This window comes from Erpetoichthys calabaricus, chromosome 1 (assembly GCF_900747795.2).
Source record: "Erpetoichthys calabaricus chromosome 1, fErpCal1.3, whole genome shotgun sequence".
Taxonomy (NCBI): Eukaryota; Metazoa; Chordata; class Cladistia; order Polypteriformes; family Polypteridae; genus Erpetoichthys; species Erpetoichthys calabaricus.
This window is the reverse complement of record NC_041394.2, coordinates 146,546,244-146,571,421: the sequence shown is the minus strand read 5'-3', so window position 1 is coordinate 146,571,421 and position 25,178 is coordinate 146,546,244. Positions and strand designations below refer to the sequence as shown.

General features: G+C 36.7%; 1 protein-coding gene across 1 annotated transcript in view; it reads right to left on the bottom strand.

Annotated features, from left to right (window-relative positions):
- The window catches only part of hmga2 (high mobility group AT-hook 2), a 188,043-nt gene that overhangs the window by 141,146 nt on the left and 21,719 nt on the right, over positions 1–25,178 (bottom strand). The window contains exon 3 of the mRNA XM_028807034.2: positions 3,401–3,451. Within this exon, the coding sequence (XP_028662867.1) occupies positions 3,401–3,451 (51 nt within the window). The remainder of the gene's footprint in view (positions 1–3,400; positions 3,452–25,178) is intronic.

Below are 25,178 nucleotides of genomic sequence, written 5' to 3'. Positions count from 1 at the left end.
CAGTGTGCTGAAATGGAACCATCTCACTGGCAGTAAATCTAATTTTGGTCAACTAATTGGAAAAGCAAATGCATTATTGTCACCTGATGGCTCACAGGTATGATCTGAACAATATAAATAAACGACATATCTTTCTGTAGGAACTGCAGCTAAAGATTGTAGATCGGCTTACATTTAAATAACTTAAATTTTTGGACAAGTTCCTGAATTTCCAATTTTGAACTAATATGATTAAGTTACTGAGTATGTTGTATAGCCTCACTGCTCTGTATAAAACTGTGTGAATGCTAAACTTTACAAGTTACTGAGCATAAAAACAGTTAGGATAACTGTACATTATTAAAAAGCCATAATAAATAAAAAGTGACTAGGAATGAAAATGTCAATTTTGGTAAACAGTGCAGAATATTATTATGAAAAATAATGGTGTCTACAACTTGTTCATGTAAATCACTTATAATGATACCATTTCAAACAGTGCTACATGAGTTAAATACAGTTTGAAAAATTCAAGGATGAAACTGAATTTTGCCACTGGCCCCTATGAGTAATAGGATGTGGCAATAATTATTTAATGTTACAAGAAAGAGCATGAACTGCACCCACCACACACCGAACCAGGTTTTTTTACAGTGTCTGGTGTGCCAATCCTGCCACCAAGCCCCAAGTTTTCCCTGTAAGTTAGAGGACCTGCTTGCAGGGCTGGATGCAGATTAATGTGAGAGTGAGAGAGGCGAGAGGTTGGGAGCAATACTCTAGCCTTATTTTCTTTCTCTGGAGCAGATGAACTTTTGCCAGAACAGGCTTTTAACTCCTCCCTGGTGCTTTCAAGGAATTACTTCTGGGAATCCTGGATGTCATAAAGAAGACCTGAGAAATTACATTTAGAGCTCTCTCTGGTTGTTCCAAGGTTCTCCCAAACTCAAAGCATTTTAAAAGGGGGCAGGCAACTGCTAGGTACTCTGACCATAAACAACCAGGGACCAAAAATAACACACAGAGCACCCCTACTGCATGAAATTCTGATCACAGCTTGTAACCCCTCTACAGTATACTATATTATTGAAAGGTGGTTTGTTAAAATTTAAACGTCAAGTGCCAACTGAACTATATAAAAAGAAATTAATTGAGTAGTATTCTGGAATAAATAAAACACATGTCATTGTTAACATAGAACAACAAGCGACTCAAAAACAAGCATTTTTCAAACACTTTCAACTCTGTGTGCTTTCACCTCGTGGGATCAGTCAAGTGTGTCAGATAGGAGCTGATAAATGTTACTGCCAAACCAATGAAAGCCAGCATCCAGATTACTTCTGTGTTAGGCAGCTTTTCCCGTGCTGATAACAGTTATGTTAGTGTTAGCTCCTAGCAAACATTTCACAACACAGCCAAAGCTCAGTCAAATCAAAATACAGTGGCAGGGGAAAGGATTAACTAGGGTCTACATTTATTCACTAATGCACACTAGATAAGGGACAAGGGGCACAAGGAAAGGGTATAAAAGCAACTGAAAAGCTGAGGGAACACATTCTCCTAGGGCTGAATGAGCGTCATTATTTAAAGTTTGTCTCTGCCTGGAGTTCTCCAGCAGCTTCAAATGTTGTCGAATGGGATACCACCTCATGGTAATATATAAATAATAGTATTACATATGTTATAGCCATGGCTTTCTAATAAAAAAATGCCATAGGTCTAACCTTTCTCTGACTAACTTTACATAATTTTAATTAATTAATAAAAAATTAATAATTTTTAATTATTTTAATTTAAATTATTTTAGCCATTATTTGGCATCACCATCCATTCTTTTATGAGTAAAATTGTAACTTAGTTTGTTTTCTGAACCGCAAAATGTTAAGCAGACTTGATGTTGGTACAACCATCAGCATGTACAATAATGAGGTATGCCATTCTAATCGCACAAGGTATGCTTACACATACAGTATCGACTTCAACAACAACACTATTTTGATTATTATTGATAGATAATGTGAATACAGCTGACAACCGCAGCAACAGAGTAACTTTAGCAAAGATATTTCAATGTATGTGAAAATCAGCAAACTTAAAAATTCAGAGATTACCCAAACACAAAGTCTTCATTTGAGCAGTGCCATGCGATGACATAACTAGATAATGTAGCATACCTGAGAGCAGGGAATGCATTGCTAATGTTGCCGATGTAAACATTTTGTTATATTTGCTGAGATAACTTAAGGCTACATCCACACTATTATTTTTCATTTAAAAACAGAGTTTTTAAACAAAAACAATCTCTGTCCACAGTAGCATTTTCACATTTCGGCTTCATTAGCTGTCATTTCATGTGCAGTATGAGAGGGGCTGTGATACCCGATTGCCTCTCATGACTGCACTGCCGGACAACCAAAAGAATTTCTGTCATGTCAATCTCAGCGAATGTGCTTGTGCGATCTGAGCACATATAGGACTGTCAGCTCTATCACACAGTGTGATTAGTCACTTGACCATGATTTCTAAAAATCACACAAAACACAATTTAGATGGATGCATATAAGAAACACAACAAGCGCCATGGAAAGTGCCTCCACTATGCCCTCTATCTTGGAATACGTTTTTTTTTTTTCTGCAAAGGGTGATAAATCAGGGGATGAAACATTGTAATGAGCAGGATTCAACTGGGAAAGAGCCAGGTAATAAACACAAACCAACCAGAACAGGATGGAGTCAGCGTTTTCAGAAATCTCCATTTTTGCTTGTCCACACTGAAACATTATGCTGGCATTTTAAAAGTCTCCTGGTCTGGAGAACGTTTTCATTGGTTGAAAATGCTGGGATACTGTGAATAAAAGGCTAAAATGGAGGCAAATGTCTGTTTTTTTAAATGAAAAACACACAAGTGTGGACGAGGCTTTAGATGTTAGCTAATCAAACAAGGAAAATGGAAAGAATGATTTTAAAGTCCATAAAATCCCAAATGTGTACAGCATATATAACGAAGGCCTGTGAGCCCAGCACTTTTTTTCCCAAATTTATACATAAACAACATTTCCCCTGGGCTACTCTTAGTTATGCTTTTGCGTCTGTCACAGCATACTTCGATAGCCAAAATTACCAGGGGCTAATGCTACTTTGTGCACAAACCATGTAGCTAATAAAGCAAAAACTACAACAAAAAACTAGGCTCTCTTGGCCAAGATAATGTTTCCTAAGGTGGTGAAATTTTTGACAGGAGCAAAGAATAGAACAGAATTGTTCATGGGGGTGGGAGGTGGGGGGTTCAAGCAATCCTGGCTGGGATACTATTCTTGAGAATGCCAGTAAAAATAAAGGAAATACTCCTAGACATGTTGAAAATGAAAATGTTCTAAGATACAATCAAACAAGAGGTAAAGAACAAGTAAAATGCAGTACTCACCCATTTCCGGGGCCTTCCTCTTGGTCTCTTTTCTCCAGAGGGCTCCACTTTCTGAGAAAAAAAAACCCAACAGAATATCAGTTAATAAGAAGCTGAAGTTGGTCAAATCCTTGTTCCCTGTAATAATCAATTTTGCTTTCTGAAATAAATAATAATTGGGTTTCATGTAGAAATAAGTTTAGGAGAGAGTAATTCTTAATTCATTGCGTTAGTTGAAATTCTAAAATGCATTAAAAGTGAAGAATATGTATTGATGAATTAATCAGCACATGTTTTCTGTGTAAAATGTATGTATATCTAAAACTGTGTTTCTTCTGTATTTCTAATGTCACCAGACTTATTCTGTCCTTTTCTCATTAAAAAAAACATGCAAAATCTTTGAAGCTTTCATATAAAAATGTGTCCTTATTTGAATTTATAAGATGCCTTTGAGCATAAAGCCCCTCCTTCATGATGTAAGAGGCTGAGTTCAAAGCTAATTGGTTGCAGATGATTGACTGTCCAAAACCAACAACTGTGATGTTGTTCCAGAAACAGCAGAAACACAGTGATATCAGATCCACCATTCCTAAAAGAATGATAAAAATTTATTAAAATATTTAGTATAAAAATTTGCAGACCAGAAGTGCATTTCCAGAAAATGACCAATCTTAGTGAATAACAAACGAGACAATGAGCAACATACTGTAGATAAAGAGTTTCTGAAGCCTTTTGTGATTCGACATCTAATGAACAAGTATAAAGTACTTCTTTGTTGGGCTCCTCCCCAGCATCCACATCAGAAAAGCAGACTGTTGATAACAAGAACATAGATCCCATGTATTTTAAATGGTCAAACATATGTTATATTGTCACACCAGACATGTACAAATTAAACAGACACATGTGCACACAAAATAAAGAAAGAAAATAAATAAAGAAATGTTGTTTTGCAGGTTTGAAGGAGCTGCCAAAGATCTGTACGGGCAACAGAATCACATCTTCAACATACCTAGTGTGTACTTTTGTGTGCAGTGTTACCTCTCCTCAGTCACGGTTTGGTGATTCATCACTGGAGTTACAAGGTATGTGCAAAGAGGACACCCATTTGCTTCCCAGTAACCGGTCACCAGCAAATGCACTATCCTTTGCTATCTGACACACTCCAGAGTTGGTCCAGATATATTCATCATGTGTACTCTCAGGGCCACTTGGCCACACGGTACATAAAAAGTTCCTTATGGTTGGTTGCATATCACCTGGACATTTAACAATGAGAACCTATTACAATAAGAATGGATGAGATTCGAAAGGCAGGGAGTGCAAATAGGGATGAGCATTGTACCCACTGCATCTACAATGTGAGGTATGCCGGCAGTGGTTTGAAAACCCATTTTAGAGTCATGCCAAGCACTCATTATTACTATTATTATTATTATTATTATTTCGATTACACTTTACTCCAAGGTAACTTACAAAATTTGAGATACAATTGATTACATTTATTTTGTTTTTCCAAATGGACCACAGGCTGGTGAAGTGACTTGCTCATGGTCACACAGTTTCAGTAGTGGCATTTAAACCCACAACCTCAAGTTTTGTTGGATCAAATCACATCAAATCAAATAGCCTTTTATTGTCAATTCACTATATGTGCAGAACATACAGGAGAATCGAAATACTGTTTCTCTCTCATCTTTGTAGTACGTGGTGCAACAGTACTCTGGGGCCTCATGCATAACACCGTGCATAGAATTCGCACTATAACATGATGTAAGCACAAAAGTGGAACTGTGCTTATGCACAAAAAAATCCAGATGCATACATCTGTGCGAACGCCAGCTTCCACGTTCTTCCGCTACATAAATCCCGGTCAGCGTGAAAATTAACGCACGTGCACGCGCCTGCTGCCCCACCCCAACTCCTCCCAGAATTATGTCTCTTTAAATATGCAAATCAATATAAACAGCCCTTAAGCTCAGTGTTCTGTGAAAAGAAAATGGCAAAAACATGGGGGAAATTGAAGACATTCAGTGAAAACCAAGTGGAGGCAAGGAAAAACTTACTATATTGTTTGTTTAAACAGTGGTGTAAACAACAAAAGGAAGTTGATCGAGTGACATAGCGTGTCAGAGAAACTTGAAAGCTCAAGTTCACAAAGTCACACAGTGCCCGAAAGTTGTCAGATATCAAAGTCGCCGTGAAAAGGCAAGTCATGGCCCACCGTCTGAGTGTTAAATGAAAGCTTATTAGGGTACAGAGAAAAAAAAAAGGCACACAGTGGGAAAAAAGCACGAAATGTCAACTTTAATCTCGAAACTTCCACTATAATCACGTAGTTTATTTTGTCATTAAAGTAGAACATCATAAACTTCATCTTAAAATTGTTTAATTTTCTAGTTTCTCAAATCCCATCGTAACTAAAGTAGCACGTTAAAAGCTTTGTTTTGTATTTGATCTTCTATGTGCTCTATGTACCGTATGTGAATCACTACGTGCTTCCGGGCTTTCTCTTCCTCAAACAGGACACAGAATCCATTACATTCGTGATATTACAGCTCTCTGAATAATTAAAATACTGAGAAGTATACATCATAATATTTTCATGATGATAGGAGTTAAAACATGTTATTAAACATGGGAACACGGTGGTGCAGTGATTGTTCATGTCTCACGCAAGATGCTTACTGCACCGTGCGCGACCTCTGATGAAATACTTTATTGAAGCAGTACTGTCTCTCTCAAACATACTAACCTCCAATTCCTGTCCTTACTTTCCTTTCTCCAAATACCCAATTGCCATACAATCAGCTCTGTAACAGATGTTACGCCATCTGTAAGCTTAGAATGCCGATTCTTCAAAACTTTTAAGGAACATTGAAATATCTTTGTTGTACATGTTTAATTATTCTATTCATCAATCCTTCCAGCACCAGCAAGAATACAGCGCGAGGCAGGAACAATCTGTGAACGGAGCGCCAGTGGCTTGCTAGCGCTGCAGCACTGTGTCATCACATGTTTAATTATTAACAATATAGATTATTTAAATGAAATTAAAAATTAAAGTTTTATCTGTATAATATAATAAACATATTTTGCTGCATTTCATCTTAAAAATGATACCATCATCATATGTAAATATGCACTTTATAAAGTGGATAAGGTTGTGCAATATTATCACTGTATCGCAAGTTTACAGTGAGGTAATTGTACTTATAAGTACAAACAGTTCTACAAAGAGCACTTGATGGACTGATTGAGTGCGTTTAGAGTTCTTGGGATGAAACTGTTTCTGAACCGCGAGGAAAGGCTCTGAAGTGTTTCCCGTGTGAGAGAAGTTTTATAGACAGCATGGCTGAGGCAGTGTGTGCTTGATGCTGTATACTGATAATTCTCTTTCCGATCAGCTGCTGTACAACTGTGATTCACACTCAGATACAGTGATATCGAGTGGTGCAGTGAGAGTAATATGGAAAAAGATGATCCGATGTGGCAACCCCTAACGGGAGCAGCTGAAAGAATAAGAAGAAGGTGCAGTGAGAGTAACAACGCTATTGTATTTAGAATAGTTTGACCATTCTGTGGACCATTATATTGTTACAGGTTAATTACAATCAGATGCATTAAACTAATAAACAATATGCGGTTAATCTCAGTGTATTTATAAAGCTGCGTCAGGGATATGGATCTAAAAAAGAAAGGGTAACGTTACCCAGGAACAGTAGCACTGCTTCAACGCTGGGTGCCGCCAGTCTGCAAAACCGAGCGCAGAACTTGCGTACAACTGGGCATGAGCTACCATGGAAATGTGCGTGGCTTTACTCCAAGTTTAGGTTTTATACATCGTGATCTGAACGTGGAAATGTTCTTACGCAACATTTTTGTGCGTACACACCGTTTATACATGAGGCCCCTGGTCACTGTATGCACAGACTTGGATGCAGTAGCTTTGCTGAGGCCATGTGCATCACCAATGATCTGCAGGAATCCACTGGTGGTGTAGAAATGTATATCTCAGAAGGTGTACAGTGGGGCTGAGGGCAACATTCTGATGTGTTCCTCTTTCCTATTTGTTTAGTACCCGACCAGGGAAGGTTATTATTTTACTTTATTTTATTTTACCCCTTTGCAACCTGTGTTATTATTAATTGTTGATTACTGAGATGATCCAAGGAGATATCTGCCTGGAAAAGACCAAGCTTTTGGCTTTCTTACCGATGCTGTTTCAAATGGCATCTGTGGTTGAGATGCACACTTTTCTGGACAGCTGCCATTGTCATTACTGGCACTAAGGGGTGTTTTGCTTTCCAACTTTAAAGGATGTGACTGATTACAAACAGAGTTTCGAATTAACTCATCAAAGCTAAAAAGAGCCCCTTCTGTGTTCATCCATCCATCCATTTTCCAACCCGCTGAATCCGAACACAGGGTCACGGGGGTCTGCTGGAGCCAATCCCAGCCAACACAGGGCACAAGGCAGGGAACCAATCCTGGGCAGGGTGCCAACCCACCGCAGGACACACACAAACACACCCACACACCAAGCACACACTAGGGCCAATTTAGAATCGCCAATCCACCCAACCTGCATGTCTTTGGACTGTGGGAGGAAACCGGAGCGCCCGGAGGAAACCCACGCAGACACGGGGAGAACATGCAAACTCCACGCAGGGAGGACCCGGGAATCGAACCCAGGTCCCCAGGTGTCCCAACTGCGAGGCAGCAGCGCTACCCACTGCGCCACCGTGCCGCCCGTGTTCATTTATAACCTAAGTTATAATTTTTTTATTTTATTACAATATCAACCTATTATTATTATTATTATTATGATTATTATTATTATAATGTTGTCCAAATAAGAGCATCAGTGTGTTTTTGGGTTTCACTTACAGTGACCTCTGTGTCTCTGTGATAGAGTCACAGGCAAATGTCCAAAAAAAGAACAATGTTAAAAATAATGAGTAGGTCTTATCACTTGTTAATTTACAAATGAGATTAAGTATGTCTTTAGTTACAAAGGGTTTCGGGAAACACTTGTTAATTAACCCCCGGATAGCACTGTGAGCTATGAAGAAAATGGTATGAAAACATTGGTCAGTATGAGTAATAAGAAGAAGAAGCAGAAAAAATATTAAATTGAGAGTGAGAGAGAGATTAGTTGAGCTGACCTAATACTGAACATGCACCCCTGTAATCATTATGTAGAGTTTTTTGTTTGTTTAAATACAAATGCTTTTGGATATTTTTGTGTATTCTGTATTTACCCTTTAAGCATGCACAAGCTACATACCCATTCTGCAACTCTGCAACTAAAACAGACCTTAAATGGTACCTTCAGGTGCTGTGCCAACAAATCAAGTATGTTGCAGCTAATTACGAAATACACAGGACCAACAGGTTAAGGACCAACTGATGAGAGTAGACAGACTGAGGAAAGACTAAGGAAAGAATCAAAACACAAAAGATCTGAGACAAACAAACTAATTCAGCGGATAAAGATGTTGAGTGCTTTTAAAACTAATTTTTCAAGTGGAGTTTTTCCTTTATTACAAAGTTTGGATGCCTTGAAACATGTGATTCAATCTCAAAAAAGTGGCTGTCATGCCATGTCACATGCCACACAGTGCATGATTTTGTGTGCCTAGGAACATAGTGTTATAGCAGCCAGTACACAATATAATGGTGCCTGACATAACCAATATAATGGGGAAACAAATAAAAATAAGGTATACAGTACTTAAGCTTACACCCACACGCACTAATACAAGATAAATTTAGATTTGTCAATTAACCCAATTGACAATTAACCTGATGTTCACGATATGCTAATTCCAGTAATACTACACAAATTTATTTACTATTTCTTTACATTTTATATGCAAACAGCATAAAAAACCTTCAGAATAAGGTTTTGTTTGCAATGATTACATATACCTATTAAATGTTGTAAATATTTTATATTTTCCTTGTACATTTTTAAATTACACTAGAACAGGCACAATTATTACAAAAAACATGTATGAAAACCGCAGATAAAAAATTCATTAAACATTTAAAAACCAAGAGAAAGGCAAATTATCTCTGAAATCACCTCACCTTGAGTTCAACTCATGAATAAAGTAGTAGTTAGGTGCATAAACAGTGATGAAATAATTTATTTTCCTCCTGGTTTTTCAATGTTTTTACCCATCTTCATAGATGTTCTCTCTGTATCATGTTGTCATTTTGTCTGTTCTAGCTGCAGTATGATTTGATAATAATACTGCTCATATGTGAGTGTTGATCCAATACTGTGTAGCTGAATATGTACTGGCCTAACTGAAGGCAGTGTGGGTGGGCACTTGCACAGGGACACAGTCACTGTCATTACATGGTTGTTGTTTTGTAAAGCCTGTTTGTCTTCTTAACAGCAGGGTGACAAAGCCAATGGTGTTATCATTTCCACAATTCCATGAAGCTTAATTTTGACAATTGTTCTTATGATGATGTTAATTCCTTAACTGGATTTATTTTAATTTCACATGAGGTATCCTAATGCAATTTTTTACTCTTATTCCCAACACTGTATTGACATGTATATCTGAGAAGGGCATAAACAGGAACAAATCAAATAAAAATAACATCTCTCTAAATCTTTATCTTTGTTATTTCTTGTTTGTTTCAAATGGCAACATGGTGTACTGCAGTCATAATGGATTTTTGTTTGTCTTGTCCAAATGTGTTTACTTTTTTAAACAACACGTAAACTGACAATGATACAGCAAACTGTGATGCAGAAAACAGAGGGTTTTCCCCACAGTCAGTGAACTTGACACAATAGTACCATTTAGATGAATGATGTTCTATTATTTGCTTAAGTATTATTACCAGTATTACCAGTATTGTTATTTGCTTGACCCTGTGTTCGGATTCAGCGGGTTGGAAAATGGATGGATGGATGGATGTTATTTGCTTAATTAAGCAAAAAAAAGACAAGAAGATTAAAAGACATAACGTATTTCTAAACTTATTTTCCCTTTTTTGGCATGCACTGGTGCTTTACATTGAATGCTTATGGGGCACGGAGGGAAAGCTTAAAAATTTACCAAATACATCCATTTTTCAAGCTAAGACAATTGTCAAGTATTGATCCACGTCTTGTGATTACGCACACATTGTAAAATATTTTATACATGCTATTTCTGAACAAAAAAAATCATATTATTAGATTTGGCCATTTTAAATGAAGACTAGTTGTGTGTGATAGCTCATACTTAGTCTTTCTTAACAACCTTTCACATCCACAGTATGTAGTTTCCTCCCAAAAAACCAACATTACAATAAATATTTTGGGCCACGTGGTTGGTTTTGTTTTGAATTACTTCCGTATTTATGTAAAAAGAATGAGAAAAAAATAGTACCAAGAATATGCAATAAAATTATTACTTCCAGATCCCTTTAGTTGTCAGAAACTTGGAAGACGTGGCTCAAAACTTGACAACTGTCTTGGCTTGAAAAATTGACATTTTTGGTAAGTTTTTAAGCTTTTCCTCTTTGCGCCATACCCCCACTATAAAGTGCCAATGTGGGTAATGTATTTTTTTTTATTTATAGAAAGTGCTTAATTTTAGAACACAATTTTGCATTGCAAATAAATATACATCACGTTTGTGAAGAAACAACTTGAAAAATACCAAACTTATCCTTTAATAAATGCTTGAGAATCACATTCAGTTCTTTTTTTTTTTTTTTTTGTCCAGCACCTCATGACTCACGGAAACCCCCGCATATGATATACCATTTGACTCATCTTGATTTCTAATTATACAATACATCAAGCTTTTACGCAGGAAATGACATCCACATACCAATAGGAGTCTTCAACATAAATAAGTAGAAGGACTTTAAATCGTATACGCCACATCAACTGACGCCAGGCGTTCACCTCCTAATGGGATATAACGGGTCAAATTTATTCCTTTTCACAAAACTTTAAAAAAAATGGGTATTGGTAATTTAGTTAATTTTTTTAGTTAATTTTAATTTTGTAGAGTTTCATTTTTTGCAATTTCAAGGTTACTGATCATGAATATGATCATATTTTTGTTATTTGATTCTTTACCAATGATCATAGTCCTCTAAGAGCTACTCCCAGAATATTAAAAATTACAAATATCATACATAGTCATGTGGGCTATCATTTTAGACTATTTCAAGGTCAGTGGTTATGAATATGATGTTATTTTTGATTTTTGATCCTATACTAGGGATCTAGCCCTGTTGGACCTTTATGAGAGGGTAAGAAATAAACGTTTATTACAATCAAGAATATTGAATCTTGAAACATTTAATATTAAAGCATTTTTAATAACTCAAATATTTAACACAACTATTCTTCTTTATTATGTATTTCTACCTCCTTTTCTTATAAACACCCCAAATTAGGCACTTACACTAATTCAGACTTTCAACCAATTGCAGATACATGCTGATACAGCCCTTCACTGAATCCATGTGTTGCATACTGTTTTACTGTCATTTTGTTGTTACTAGGAACCACATAGTGTTCAGTGAACAGCACTGCTTCTGTGGTAATGTACTATTATATCAGTCTAGTGTAATGGACAGCCGGGTCCCATGCCCGGCAGGGATGCCCCCGCTGCATCTGTTCCGGGGGAGCAGCCATGGACAGTTCAATACCTCCCCCGGGACGCTTGGTGGCAGCCTCCCTGGCAGACGATGATTCCCCAACCTGGCGCATGGCTCCATGGGAGATGGAGTCCTCCACAGCCTGGTTGGGGGCTCGGATGGCCGCTAGAGGGAGCTGCATGGAGTCTGCAGCCCGGCTGGTCGAATCTTCAGCTATAAAAAGGGCCAGCCACCACCACTCAGGGAGTCAGAGTTGGGAGGAAGGAGACGAAGCTTGAGGAGGAGTGGTGGTAAAAAGGAGAAAGGATTGTTGCTGTGGTGATAATTGTGCTTTTGTGGGACTGTGTATTGCCTGTGGGTCACGGGGAAGACGTGCGCCCACGGGTGAAGAAAATAAAACGTTTGTGTTTTAAGAAATACGGTGTCTGTCTGTCCGTGCCTGGGGCCTGGTCTTTTACACTAGATATATTGAAAACAGTCTTTCTATCGAATCAGATACAAATTAATTTTACATTTTTATAGGCCAATACTGATATGGTGCTCTATTTATCATGCATCCCTAAACCTCATTAATCATCAAGCAGTACCAGTAATTTCCCATTAGCCTTACTTTACTTGATAATTATTCTGCTTTATTGTAATGCACATACAGTTGCTGCAACATTTTAAAATGTCTGCCAAGCTATTCCCCAGAACTGATTTTTGCTTTACTACTGATAAGCTCCAGCTTCCCATGACTGTGCAATTTCATTAAACAGGTAAGAGGATGGATGAAAGCTATTCCTCAACAATTAATTTGTCTATTATTCTCACAGCTGAGGTTTAATAACAATAGCATTGTTAATTATTGCGAGGTTTTGTTGTGAGGTAATGTGAATTAAAGAAGAATGATTACCTTTTGAAAGTTACTTTTGATGTTATATTAAGTTTTTTTTTTTTTTTTTTTTTTAACAATAGAAAGTTACTGAACTTTAAAAACACTTTTTCCATAACATACATTGAGTCATGTCTGAGGATTTCAGTTGTCATGATTTCGAGCCAGCAAAATCGGATGAAAGACTCCAACCCTTTTACCTGTCCATAGGAACCTTCACACTAAGACTCAAATCAAGTCTACCTTTCACTATAACCTTTTTTTATTCAGGATTAGGGAAACCAAAATCTTTGTAGCAATTTAGAATAATTGAAGAGTTACATGAACAGGGCATTATGGATCCTTCATATACTACAGTATACGCATCTCAACTGTTTAAATTTTACATTATCATTCAAATTAATCGGAAGTCTCACCGCTTAATCTTTTTCATCTTGTATACATGAGCAAAACATGACTATAATATTTCACCTGTTTTGCTACTACTATATATAAATTGTTTTGGGTATTTAAAATCAAGAATAATTTTCTTCATAAGTATCAGCCTTTTCCTTTATAGCCATAGTTGTTCACAAACCAATGCATATTATAAAACTGTATGAGAGTTGAGGGTGAAGTAGTCAATATAAATCTCTTTGAGCTCCAAACAGATGTTGTCCGAGGAGATGGAGTGTCTAGGGTTAATTTTAGTCACCATTGAAACTGAATGGATCTCAATTGACTCACTACTGAAGTGTTAAAGCCCTAGTGTATGGGCGTCCAAAGAAGACACATGAGCTGCAAACACTGGAGCTGTGGAGGCCATATTTCGTAAGAGTTTAATATAAATGCTCAAAAGTTTTTGTCTTTGCACCACTTATTGCTAGCAACTACAATTCAATTAACGGCAGACAAAACCATGCAGGTGTAAATGGAATTTAAACATTCATGATAAATGACTGTACTTGTCACACTAGTGCTGAGCATCTTTCATCTCCAAGGGTTTGCTTTCATACAACATGAAGCAGCAACCTAAGGTGAAAGACAGGGTGGGTTGGAGAGTTAGTGTGAAGGGTCCTAAAGACAAGTAAAAGGGTTGAAGTGTTTATCTAACTTTGCAGGCTCAAAATCAAGACACTTGCCAGGTCAAGTAATTTCAGAAGTTTACTTCCAGTTCAGCATCAAGATATGCACTTGAGGATGCCAATGGAAACTTAGGGCAACAGTATCTAAGTAAGACAGTAAGCTAAAGGCACGTCTTTAATCAGAAAGAAATGAGAGTTCAGTAAGAAGCAATGGGTCAAATAATCTGTTAGGAATATTCTGTTATCTTTATAAAGATAAGGATGTGAAGTACTTGAATCAGGTAGCTACTAACTTTGGACTGAATGATCTCCCCTCATAAACAAATCTTTGTTAGGTTAGTAGGTTCTTAAATTTTTGCCTGCCTTTGAACAGGAACAGGGCCCCACACATGGAAGTAATGTACACATTGGGAATAAAACAGCCTTTTATAAACACATTTTAAACTATCCATTATTTCACTGTAAGTATTTTATATCAATCCGACACTCCAGCAAGATCAATCACAAGGTTGCCTTGCACAGCACTAAAGGCAGCTAACATTTCCTTAACTACATGTGGACAGATCCTATTAATGGTCAAATACAGTATTTAGTATTAAAATTATAAAAACAGATGGGGTGGTAATATTCTACCTGAAGAGTGCTTCCCATGTCCTTACTTTAAATATTTAGTTGTACTGTATTTTTGGAGCAGGATATGTTAAAGGTATCTCTTTCTCATGCTCTCCCTCTAAATGTCTTGAGGTTCAGACAGAAGTGAGCCCACCCACTGAGATGATATCTATTCTCTTATTGCTTCTATTTGCCAAAAGGCAGACTCGGGAAAAAATACAAAAGAACTTCTTCACAAAAAGTGCTACAAAGATGGAATTTTCTGCTGATACATGCTCAAGCCCTGAGGACTGGTAAGCTATAAGTCTTGGATATACAGATTTTCAGGTTGGCTCAAAGTTTATGAATGCTTTTATAGTGGCTACAATAGAGATAATAGCAGCAGGGCAGGACAATGGCACAATGACTTAGTGCTACTGTCTCTATGTACAAGGGTTTTACTACAAAGTGCCATGTTCTTTCCTCCATCTATTTGTGTTTTCACCAGGTTGTGGTGAGTAAGTGTGTGTGTGTGTGTGTGTGTGTGTGTGTGTGTGTGTGTGTGTGTAAATGTGCTCTGTAATGCACTGATGTCTCATCCAGTGTTGATTCCTGCCTTGAAAGCTAATGTTTTGATAATCTGTGGAGTCTACCATGGCCCTGAACTGAATTGATCCTTTCATTTCCATGATGAATCTAAAAGTGAGATGCAGGGCTTCTTCCATTTCCACTAGTGGCTTACTAGAACTGAATCTAAATTTACTATTCAGTAATGCAATGTTTCTGCATTTGCCTATATATTTTGATGATCTTAGATTGTAAATAGCTGAGGACAGCTCTAATACAACACACAATGTTCACAAGATGGAGAAAATGAGTTCTAGGGAATAACATAAACTTGTAACACAAGAGAAGAAGTGTGCAAATGGGTTGAGGGAAACCAGTTAAGTAATCACCGTCACAATCAATACAACTAACTAAAGTTATCCAAATGACACTACCTCTTACAGACCTTATCAAGTGATAAAATAATAAAAAAATAAGAATACACTTAATCTGATCTGTTTGTTGATACAGCAACCATAATAAGAGAAGGGAGTGAAAAAAGTATTTTTAACAAGATGAGACGTACACAAAGAACTAAAAACCCTCTAATAACTTATCTGCAACTCTAGCTGTCTTAATGTGTCTTGATATTAGCACAACAAAAATTATTAGAAGCAGGTTTACACATTTGGGTTCTGATGAACTTCATGAAGGAATTAAGCAAACATGGCTTAAAAGTTAAGGACATTACTCGAAGCTGCAAGATGGCAAGTTCAAGGTTATCCCTGTATTACTGTGAGCTCTCAGAATGTGACACAACATAACTGCAATAGTATGTATTTACTGTAAGTGTAAAACACTTTAACTTTGGGTAAATGACACTTTACAAAATAAGCACCTGATATTTATGATTTCTAACAGAAGTAATAACATGCTCAAAGAATGCACTGAGTTCAATGTCAGCCGATTAAAACATAAAGATACAAATTCTTCAATAAAGCAGGGCATTGATTGTGTTATAACTTATACACACACACACACATTATATATAAATACAAACCTAAATTACTGAGATGTGCAAGCGCCAGCCATGAAACTACGCCAACAACACTATACACATGTTATATCTTGCTAGCAGTTAATTTCTTGGAAACAATCAAGAAGCATTATAAATCTTGGAAAGAACATTCCTGGTAAATGAAAGCCTGTTTTTGCCCCACCGGAGTCCCACTACATTTCTACTGCTTAGAATTATGACATTTCAGTTAGCTGACAAGAAAGAAATCTTTGTTAAGTCAGAGGTGAATGAAATGACATTAAAAGGAAAGAGGTGTGGCCCAACAATAACTTATATAATGTAGACCAGAAACTGAATCTGCACAGTTGAAGGCAATTAACAAGACAAGCCAAGCAGTAAATAATTTAATGGATATAAAGTGTGTCTTGGACATCTCACTATTGTTGGGCAGAGACCCAAATGTAACCAAATCCAAATCAGCTGAACTATATCCACCTTGCAAAATGATCCTGGGATAAGTCAAGATAAACCATGCCTAGCTAATTGGCTGGGTGAAATAACTCTAGGCCACAAAAGCAACCGTATCATACTTGTTTACTGATTAGCCATAGAGTCTTTGAATTTAAGATTAGCATCTATTTAATGTATTCATAAAAATATTATGTAGGTTTAGACTGACTTGTTATAAGAATACTAACACCACAAGAACAATTCTTGATACATGGAATACAACCAGCTTGTTTTCTATTCATATAAGTCAAACTACTCAGATGTTCAATATGCAAAAGTTATAAATCAGTAACCCCCTTTTCTCTACCTCAGCCTATTTTGTAGAGTAACAAAGTCCTGATTTGAAGTTATTGTTCGCTACCAGAAGACAGTTGTCTACCCTGTACAAATGAAAGATTGTATTTGTATTTGCATTGGATTGCATACAAACATACCTCAAGTGGAAAATTTAAAACATATATAAGGTTTCTTGTTCCTGAATCAGGCGATGGAGAGATTGACCTACACGAGGGAATATGAAATCCTCAAAAGAATATTTCACATTAATAGCTACACTTTGCCCATATTCGCATGTATCACCACACATTTTTTGTAGTGACCAAAGATTGAAATCCAAAGACTTTAATATCATAAAAACCTATAAAATCTATGAGGAATATGAAATAAAATAGATGCTGCTTTGAAATACGTAAATCCAGTTTGATCATCATTTAAGGAAGCCCCTGGATGCCTCCTGTTAGAGATGTACCAAGCACAGAGTTCTGATAATAGACCCTGGGCTAAGAAGATGAATTGTATCTCTCATTCACTGTGGAATTTCCTCATTAAGAGCTGGACTCTGTGAACTTAGGGAAGTCTGCTTAGCTGAACTCTTACCATTATCACCCTCACTGGAATAAGTACATTGAAAATGAGATAAGGTGGTGTGAGCAACACAACACAACTTCAGAATTTTTTATATGCTTGTGATTGGTTTTAAAGCAAGCGAATAGATCTAACCACTAACCCAGACAAACAGCCTGTCAGTTAAGAAGTCTGGATTCAGCAATCATCAAATGTGATGCAAAAATAATCTAATTCACATTACACTGCAGAGTACAAAATATAATTTCTTAAAGAATAAAAATGTTCAGCACAGGCCTTGCATGCTTACTTCAGCATTACCTGAATGAATTCTTGCTCAGTTTTGAAAAAAATCTAAAACAATACTTGTAAAGAGAATTATATCTTTTCCCACTTGATACTATACTGCATAATAGGGTGCAGTGCTTCTCAAACTATGTTCTTCCAAGGCCCACTAAGCAAAAAAACAAAGATCCTCAAAGCCCCCTTCCCTCCCAATAACCTGAAGGAAAACAAATTATAGTAAAAATTCTTTGAGAGTGGCAATCAGCCTTGGGTACCTTTTAGTATAAAACTAATCCCATAGGGCTTTTTAAACACATTGATTGACTTTTGTATTGAGATTAAGCTCTGTTTTTATCAAACTGAAAAACCAAAGGGCACTTTCCTCCATTAAAAAGTGACGAAACCACAGAGAGGAAAGAAGGGACACTACTAGGAAAGGAGATTAAAGAGTGTTTTTCCTAGACTTCTAGGAACTCTAGGTCCTCATATCCATGAAGCCCATCACTTTCAATTCCTTCAATTTTCAAATCAAACAGATACCATGCTTCCCAAGGAGGGGGGGGGGGTCTTGTGGCCCCCAGGGGACAGCAGGCTTACAGTTTGAGAAGCAATAATATATAACATTTGGTTGCCACTGAGCTGTACAGTACAAATTGGGACTCTTCCAGTTGTGCAAAATAAGTCTTTGTGCAGGAATTTTGGTATATGACATTACAACAGATTTTGCATAGTTCTCTTTCATCTCATTTGGTATCTATCTATCTATCTATCTATCTATCTATCTATCTATCTATCTATCTATCTATCTATCTATCTATCTATCTATCTATCTATCTATCTATCTATCTATCTAATAATTATTCGTTTAAACTCTTCTCCTTCTTCAGGAGTATATATATATATATATATGTAGCATACAAATGCAGAAATATCTAGTTTTACCTGTTTTCAAACAAATGCTCCTTCTTCTGTCTGATGTGAAGTTCTGCATCAGATTTCACTAGATTACCAGATTCTATGGTTTCTGGTAATCCCATAATTCTGACTGTATTCCTTCTTGATTTGTCTTAAAACCAATCAGTAATTAATTTGTTTTTCCAAAGCAGTTATACTTGCATCAGTAACAATGTTTTTCAAATTGTTTCATGCAGGTTGTAAGCATACATTTGAAATATTCAAGGTGAGCTCCAAATACTTTTATGTTTTCAGTTTTACTCATTTTACTGTTTATCTTTCATTTTTCTGTTTTCTGTTCTGTACTTTCATATCTATCCCTAGCACAATTATCAACATGCTCAACTCTGGAGTGTCCTTCATACAATCTTTCATGCTGTGTTCTGATGGCATTATATAGTGTGTTGGTATTTATGTGTGTTTGTCAGGATTTTAGCTTTGTGGTAAGAATGTAAAAAGTTCTCACTTCTGACCTCACATTCAGACTCACTGACAGTCGAGCAAAATGGTGACACTGACCCCTCCACAGTGGAGGAGACCAGCTATTTTGGGCTTATGCCCCATTTCTACAATTACCTTGTGACAGATTATGACACTTCACTGAATGTTTATGTAGACTAAAGAAGCTCTTTAAAGGTCTTTTGCTTTTCTTTAAGGTTTTTTGTTCTCTTTGTTTTCTTGGTATGGTGCTCTATACGTTCAGAAGTTCCACTAGAACTAGGTTAGGGGATCAAACATTAATAAAAAGCATTTTAAAAGCAGTACTTCCAGCAAAGTACTGTCTCAGTCATCCATATTTGAGTGTGGATGAGACCATTTCTTTTACTTCCACTTCTGAGTCACTTTTCTCCTTTATTGTTGGCTTTCTCATTTAAGATTTAACAGTTCATCTCCCAGTTCAGTATATCATATATATTGTTTTATGATTAATTATTATGTCATACACCTTGCTTGTTTTTCTTTTATTTTTCAGTTTTTTCCTAAACACATATAGTATAATGAGTACAAACTTCTAGAAGAGAACAGGGTTTTGAAAATGGTAGATTTAAATGTGCAAAATTTTACACCAAAAGTCACAGACAAAAAAAACAGATCTCTTCTTCAGAAGAGTAATAGTTAAAATGGAAATTGGAAATAAAAATAGACAATTAAAGCCCAGTGCTGCCAAGATAGGCACCCTTTTAACCCTTAATTGCATTAAGTGGATTGGAGAATCAATATTGCTTTAAATGCAAAAGTCAACTGTAGTTTGTTTTTTTGTAGTAATATTTCCCTGTGTGTCAGCTCATAACTAAAGCAAAAACAAAACCATTGTACACTTCAAACATGAAATTGCCTCTATTATCATGTCTCCATTTTACCAAAACTTGCACAAGGTTGTTAATATAATTTTGGTCAATTTTCTCAACAAAATCAAACATATTCTGGCATCTAAACTGAATCATTTAAATCAGCCATTCTTGAAACCTGTGGTCTCTTTATAACCATAAACACATGCTTTAAACTACTTTAATTGACTCTAAATTGGGTTAGCAAGCTGTTTCTATGCTATGCTTATGTCTAGTATTATTCTAATACGCACGCAGCTTACAAAATAACGTTACATTGGTCCAGTTTTTACTTACACATTCCTGCTAATGTGGATCAAATGAACTGCCCCATTACTGACAAACAAATAAACACAACCGGGCTTTCAAGTATATGACTAAAAGTTTTACTTTTAACACTGAATGTATCATGGTAGTACAGTGGTTAATATTGCTGCCTCTCAGTTCACAAAGTTCTGGATTCACATCCCAGTCTAGTCATAATCTCTGGGCAGTTTGAATGTTTTCCCCATGTGTGCATATGTTTCATCTAGGTATTTAGGTTCCCTCTCACAAATCAGATATATGCAGGTTATGTTCGTAGGCAAATGTACACTGTCCTATATTGGTGATTATATGTGTGTGTCAAAACTTGGTATGGAACCTCATCTTGATATTTTCTGCATTACGTCCAATGATGATGCCATAGGTTATAACCCTGCAAAGACTCAAGCAGATTTAGAAAACTAACCAATGAATTAATGTGTTTCTACTATTATTCCTTGGGTCTAGTTTATAAGGGCTTTATCACTCTGTATAAAATAACAAAAATTCCTAACACAAATGTACTGAATCCTTTCCTGCTTAAAAAGGGGATGAAAGGAAGCACATGTACTAATTGTACTAATGTGGTGCAGAGAAATGTCAGCAGATTGTTTTTTACAAACCTGAAAAAGAAAAGAAAAATATCCATTCTAAAAGATTAAGGTGTCTGTTTTCTAAATAGGAAGCATACCGAGAAAAGTTTCAAAATCTACCACATAGTATTTTCTAGTATATGGACATTCTCCAACTGACGACATTTCCATTTACTCTCTTCCTATCCTTTGCTCTTTGATCTGTGTTTCTTTTGTCTTTCTCTCTATTAATATGCAACTCATCAACTGATTCATTTTTTACTGTAGTGTTTGTTTCTTACAATGAAATGCTCTACACTAAACAAAAGCTGGCAGAGTGAATATACAGCTAGGCTTTGCAAGCAAACCAGCAGATCTATCACACTGAGATTTAACAACGCGCTCTTCCAGGCCTCCAGATCTTTTCTATGGGCAGCCAAACACAAAACCTTCAACACAAAGGATGTCAATCTCTTGTCACCGAAAAAAAAAAGAAAAAAGTTACATGTGATTAGAAAGGAAAGCAGGAGACATTTCTTTATAGAAGGTTAATTAGACTAAGGAAACTCACCATGCCAGGACCACACCACATTTCCAAATAGCGCTAGACTCTAGAGTCAAAAGCCACTTAGACACAAGATGTGATCAGGCTGCCGTGCAAATATCAAATAATTGCAGGATTTACAGCTATTACTAAGATTTAAAGGATGTTTTGTATCCATGGCAAAACCATAACATGATAATCTGCCTTTATAAACATCGCACAATTCTACAATACTGCATTGTATTTTATAGTTTTTCAGCAGATCTGCAGTGGCTCCAACTTAAGCTGGTGAAGAAATTACACAACATAGCATTCTCAAACCTGCCTAACATAATTCAACGTTGCAGAAGGAAAGAGCACATTCTGGAAGCACTGGTCACAAGGAAGGTAACTGCCCTGGAATGAGCTTGAATCTATCACAAGGCCCACACACACACCCATACAGGAGCCTGTTTAGAACCACCATTTAACCCAACATCTATGTCTTTGAGGACTTGGAAGAAAAATCTGAAAATCTGGAAGAAAACTCACAAGGAAATGGGGAGAACATAAAAACTCCATATAGCTTTTGAGTTGGAGAGCAGTTTGCTTCTGTGATTTTATCTCATAAAGATAAACATTTCCCCTATTGCAGTCAATTTGTTAAAAAAATCTAGCATTGTGACAATCCTGACACTTCTACTTTAAATGCCAACCATTTTCTAAATCATATGTTGGCTTTGAACTGAATCCTCTCATAAATAAAGAAGCTTGTTTCTCCACTAAGTTTGTAGAATCAGAAATGCCTAATGGCGTAGCTATTTTGTGATATAACTAGGTAGAAGTTTCTTGCTATAATTTCCTACATTTTATAGCCCTATCTATAACTTTTCCTAAAGACGTTTATTTACTGTATACGTGGCAATGTATCCTCCACAGCCCTTCCAATCTACTGTTATTTTATGCAAAGGGTTACTTCAGTGTAAAACAGCTTATGAAAATACCATCTTCAGCACTCTCTTACTTAGAAAAAGTTGGATGGAACACTAAAACAGGCGGACACTCTCCTTTTTAATCAAGCATGGAACTGTGCTTTCTTCCCAGTGATGAAAAAGGGCCACCCACCATTGAAGACCTCTGTTTAATCAGCATGAAGCCCCACCTCCCAGGCACCCTGCATAGGAGCTGACATCAAATGATCCACAGTCTGGTGACCCAGAAGTAAGATTGGACAGGCTTCCATAGAAGGAAAAGGAATGGAGAAGAATGACTTAGAGAAGTAAAAAAAAGTAAAAGAGAAAAAAGAGAAAGAGAGAGAGAGAGAAACAAAAAGGAAAGTCAGCACGAGGCTGGGTCAAATGAAACAAATAATTACTGTACAACTCTGACTAGTAATGTCAACTACTTCTAGAAAAATGTGGAATTTAAACAATAAAAGGGCTGTACAACTGTACAACACTGAGCTACAACAGAATCTTCAATGCTTAAGTAATTCCAGAAAACTACATTTGTAAGAAAAGTTTCTTAAAAACATGAAGCTCCATATATTGGAAATGTCCAGACAGTCATACTAAAAATCAAGGAAGGCAAATAACACCTAGAATTTGAAATTAAACATAAGAATTGATGTCTGACTTAGAAATTGGTTTGGATGAAAGTCATTCTTTAGGTTGAAAAGGAGTGATAAGCTAGTACAGAAGGCAAGAGGATCTTTCTTATCATAACTGCAATAGTAATTGTAATTGGTTGTTGAGCAAATCCGATGACAATGTCCACTTTTGTCTATTGATGAGTTCTTTGGTGAATAGTACTATCTTGGACCCACAAATCCTACTGTAGATTGGACATGTATATCCGGTAGCAGCAGCCATGTGTGTTCCTCCTTAGTCTACTCTGGCAGCCCTTTCCTCCTATAGAATATGTATCCCATCTTAACACATCTGCTGGCAGGTATTATGGTCAGCTGTAAAATCCTCCAGGTCCTCAGATCTTCAACTGTTCATTATAGCACTTCCTTTGCTCCCCAGCAGAGCGTCATCCACGATGAAGATGGCTATACAGCACTCTGCGAGGTAGCCAATTTGGGGGCATCTTTACCACATGTCCCAACCATCGTAGATGGTGCTTGTTGATCATGGCCGCAATACTTATCCAGTTCTTTTTTTTTTGAGTGTTTCAGAATGAGGCACACAGTCACACCAGGTAATTCTCAAGATGCACTGTAGGCAGCATATATGGAAGTGTTCCAGAAACTGCCAGCTCCTAACTGCAATAGAACTCACTAAACAAATAAAATTATCCTGTTTCACAAGCTGATTTGTGCAAATAAATGATGTGATATGAACAGGGTCAGCTCTACGCATTTATTATAAAACCTACTTAACCCAGGTCTTGGGTCCAGTGAGAAACCAAACAATAGATGTGGTCCTAGTTCACTGCAAGGCAATATTTATATACACACTCAATCATACAGAGCTGTTTTAGAGTCCCCAGTTCACCACATACATGCATCTTTAAGACATTGGGAAGAACAGTGGAGTATCTGGAGAGAAATCCACATAGTAATGGGGAAACTCTACAAAAACAGTACTTGGACTTAGACCGAAAGATCCAAATATCACTTTCTTCTAATAAATGAAGTGGGACAGAAAAACTGGAATACTTAGAGAAAACCTTTATACAAACTCTAAACAGGAGGCATTTCAACTCAGACTGAAACAAGAGAGACCACAGTATTACTCACTGAACACCTTACTACCCAAATTGCTAAAGTATGTTTCCATTTTAAGTAATATGAGTACCCAGTGCTCATTTGTCTCATGGTATTTTGATTTTACTTGCAAGAAATAATAAGGCATACTTTTGCATTGCGTCTTTAAAAGTGTTTGCCATCACAAAACAGATCTTGAAACAATAATTCAGCCCTAATTTAATATAGGGCTTACTTAATATTATCAGTCTAAAACTTTCATTCACAATAAAATACACCTCTCTAAATTCGGTTGACCTCTGCTATCACAACTCTGGTAAAGTCATCTCAATTCACCAGTTCCCAAATCTGCTTCATTCAAACTTGAGTAAATTTAACTGAATTTTAAGAGTCAGCAACGCTGAACATTCCTCTCACAAAACACACGTTTGAATTTTTTAGGTGTTAATCTTAAATATAGCTTTATATCATCCATCCATTCACTTCCAAATTCACCTTTCCTTACTGGGGCTACAGAGAGTTTGGGCATTATTTGACAGCAGCTTGGTTAAGGTAAAGGCTAGCCTAGGATAAAACACCACTAAATCATTAGGAACTTCTAGGTACTTGCACACACTCTTATTCATGACAGGCCAGTTCAGTGCAGCTAATCATCCCAAACGCAGAGCATATCTTTGCTCTGATGGTGGAAACTACAGCATTCGAACTATCCTCAATATGGTTCCTTATATTTTATGGTCTTACCTCATTAATCACATAAGATCAGCTTCTTTTGTCTTAAACATTCAAGACTCGGTTTGGATCTTGTCGCACTACACACTTTTGCCATCTTTCAACTAAACTTTCTTTATCCTTCCTACAGTGGAAGGCACATTCAACTTTCCAGTTTAAATTTGACAATCAGATCTCATCTAAACAAGAATATCATCTTACAAGTTGATAAGTGACTTTTTCATCATAAGCGTATGTCTTTCACTTGACCAAAATTTGGTCATCATCATCAACAACAATTCTACATTTACTTCTAACCAAAGCTCAAACCATAATCTC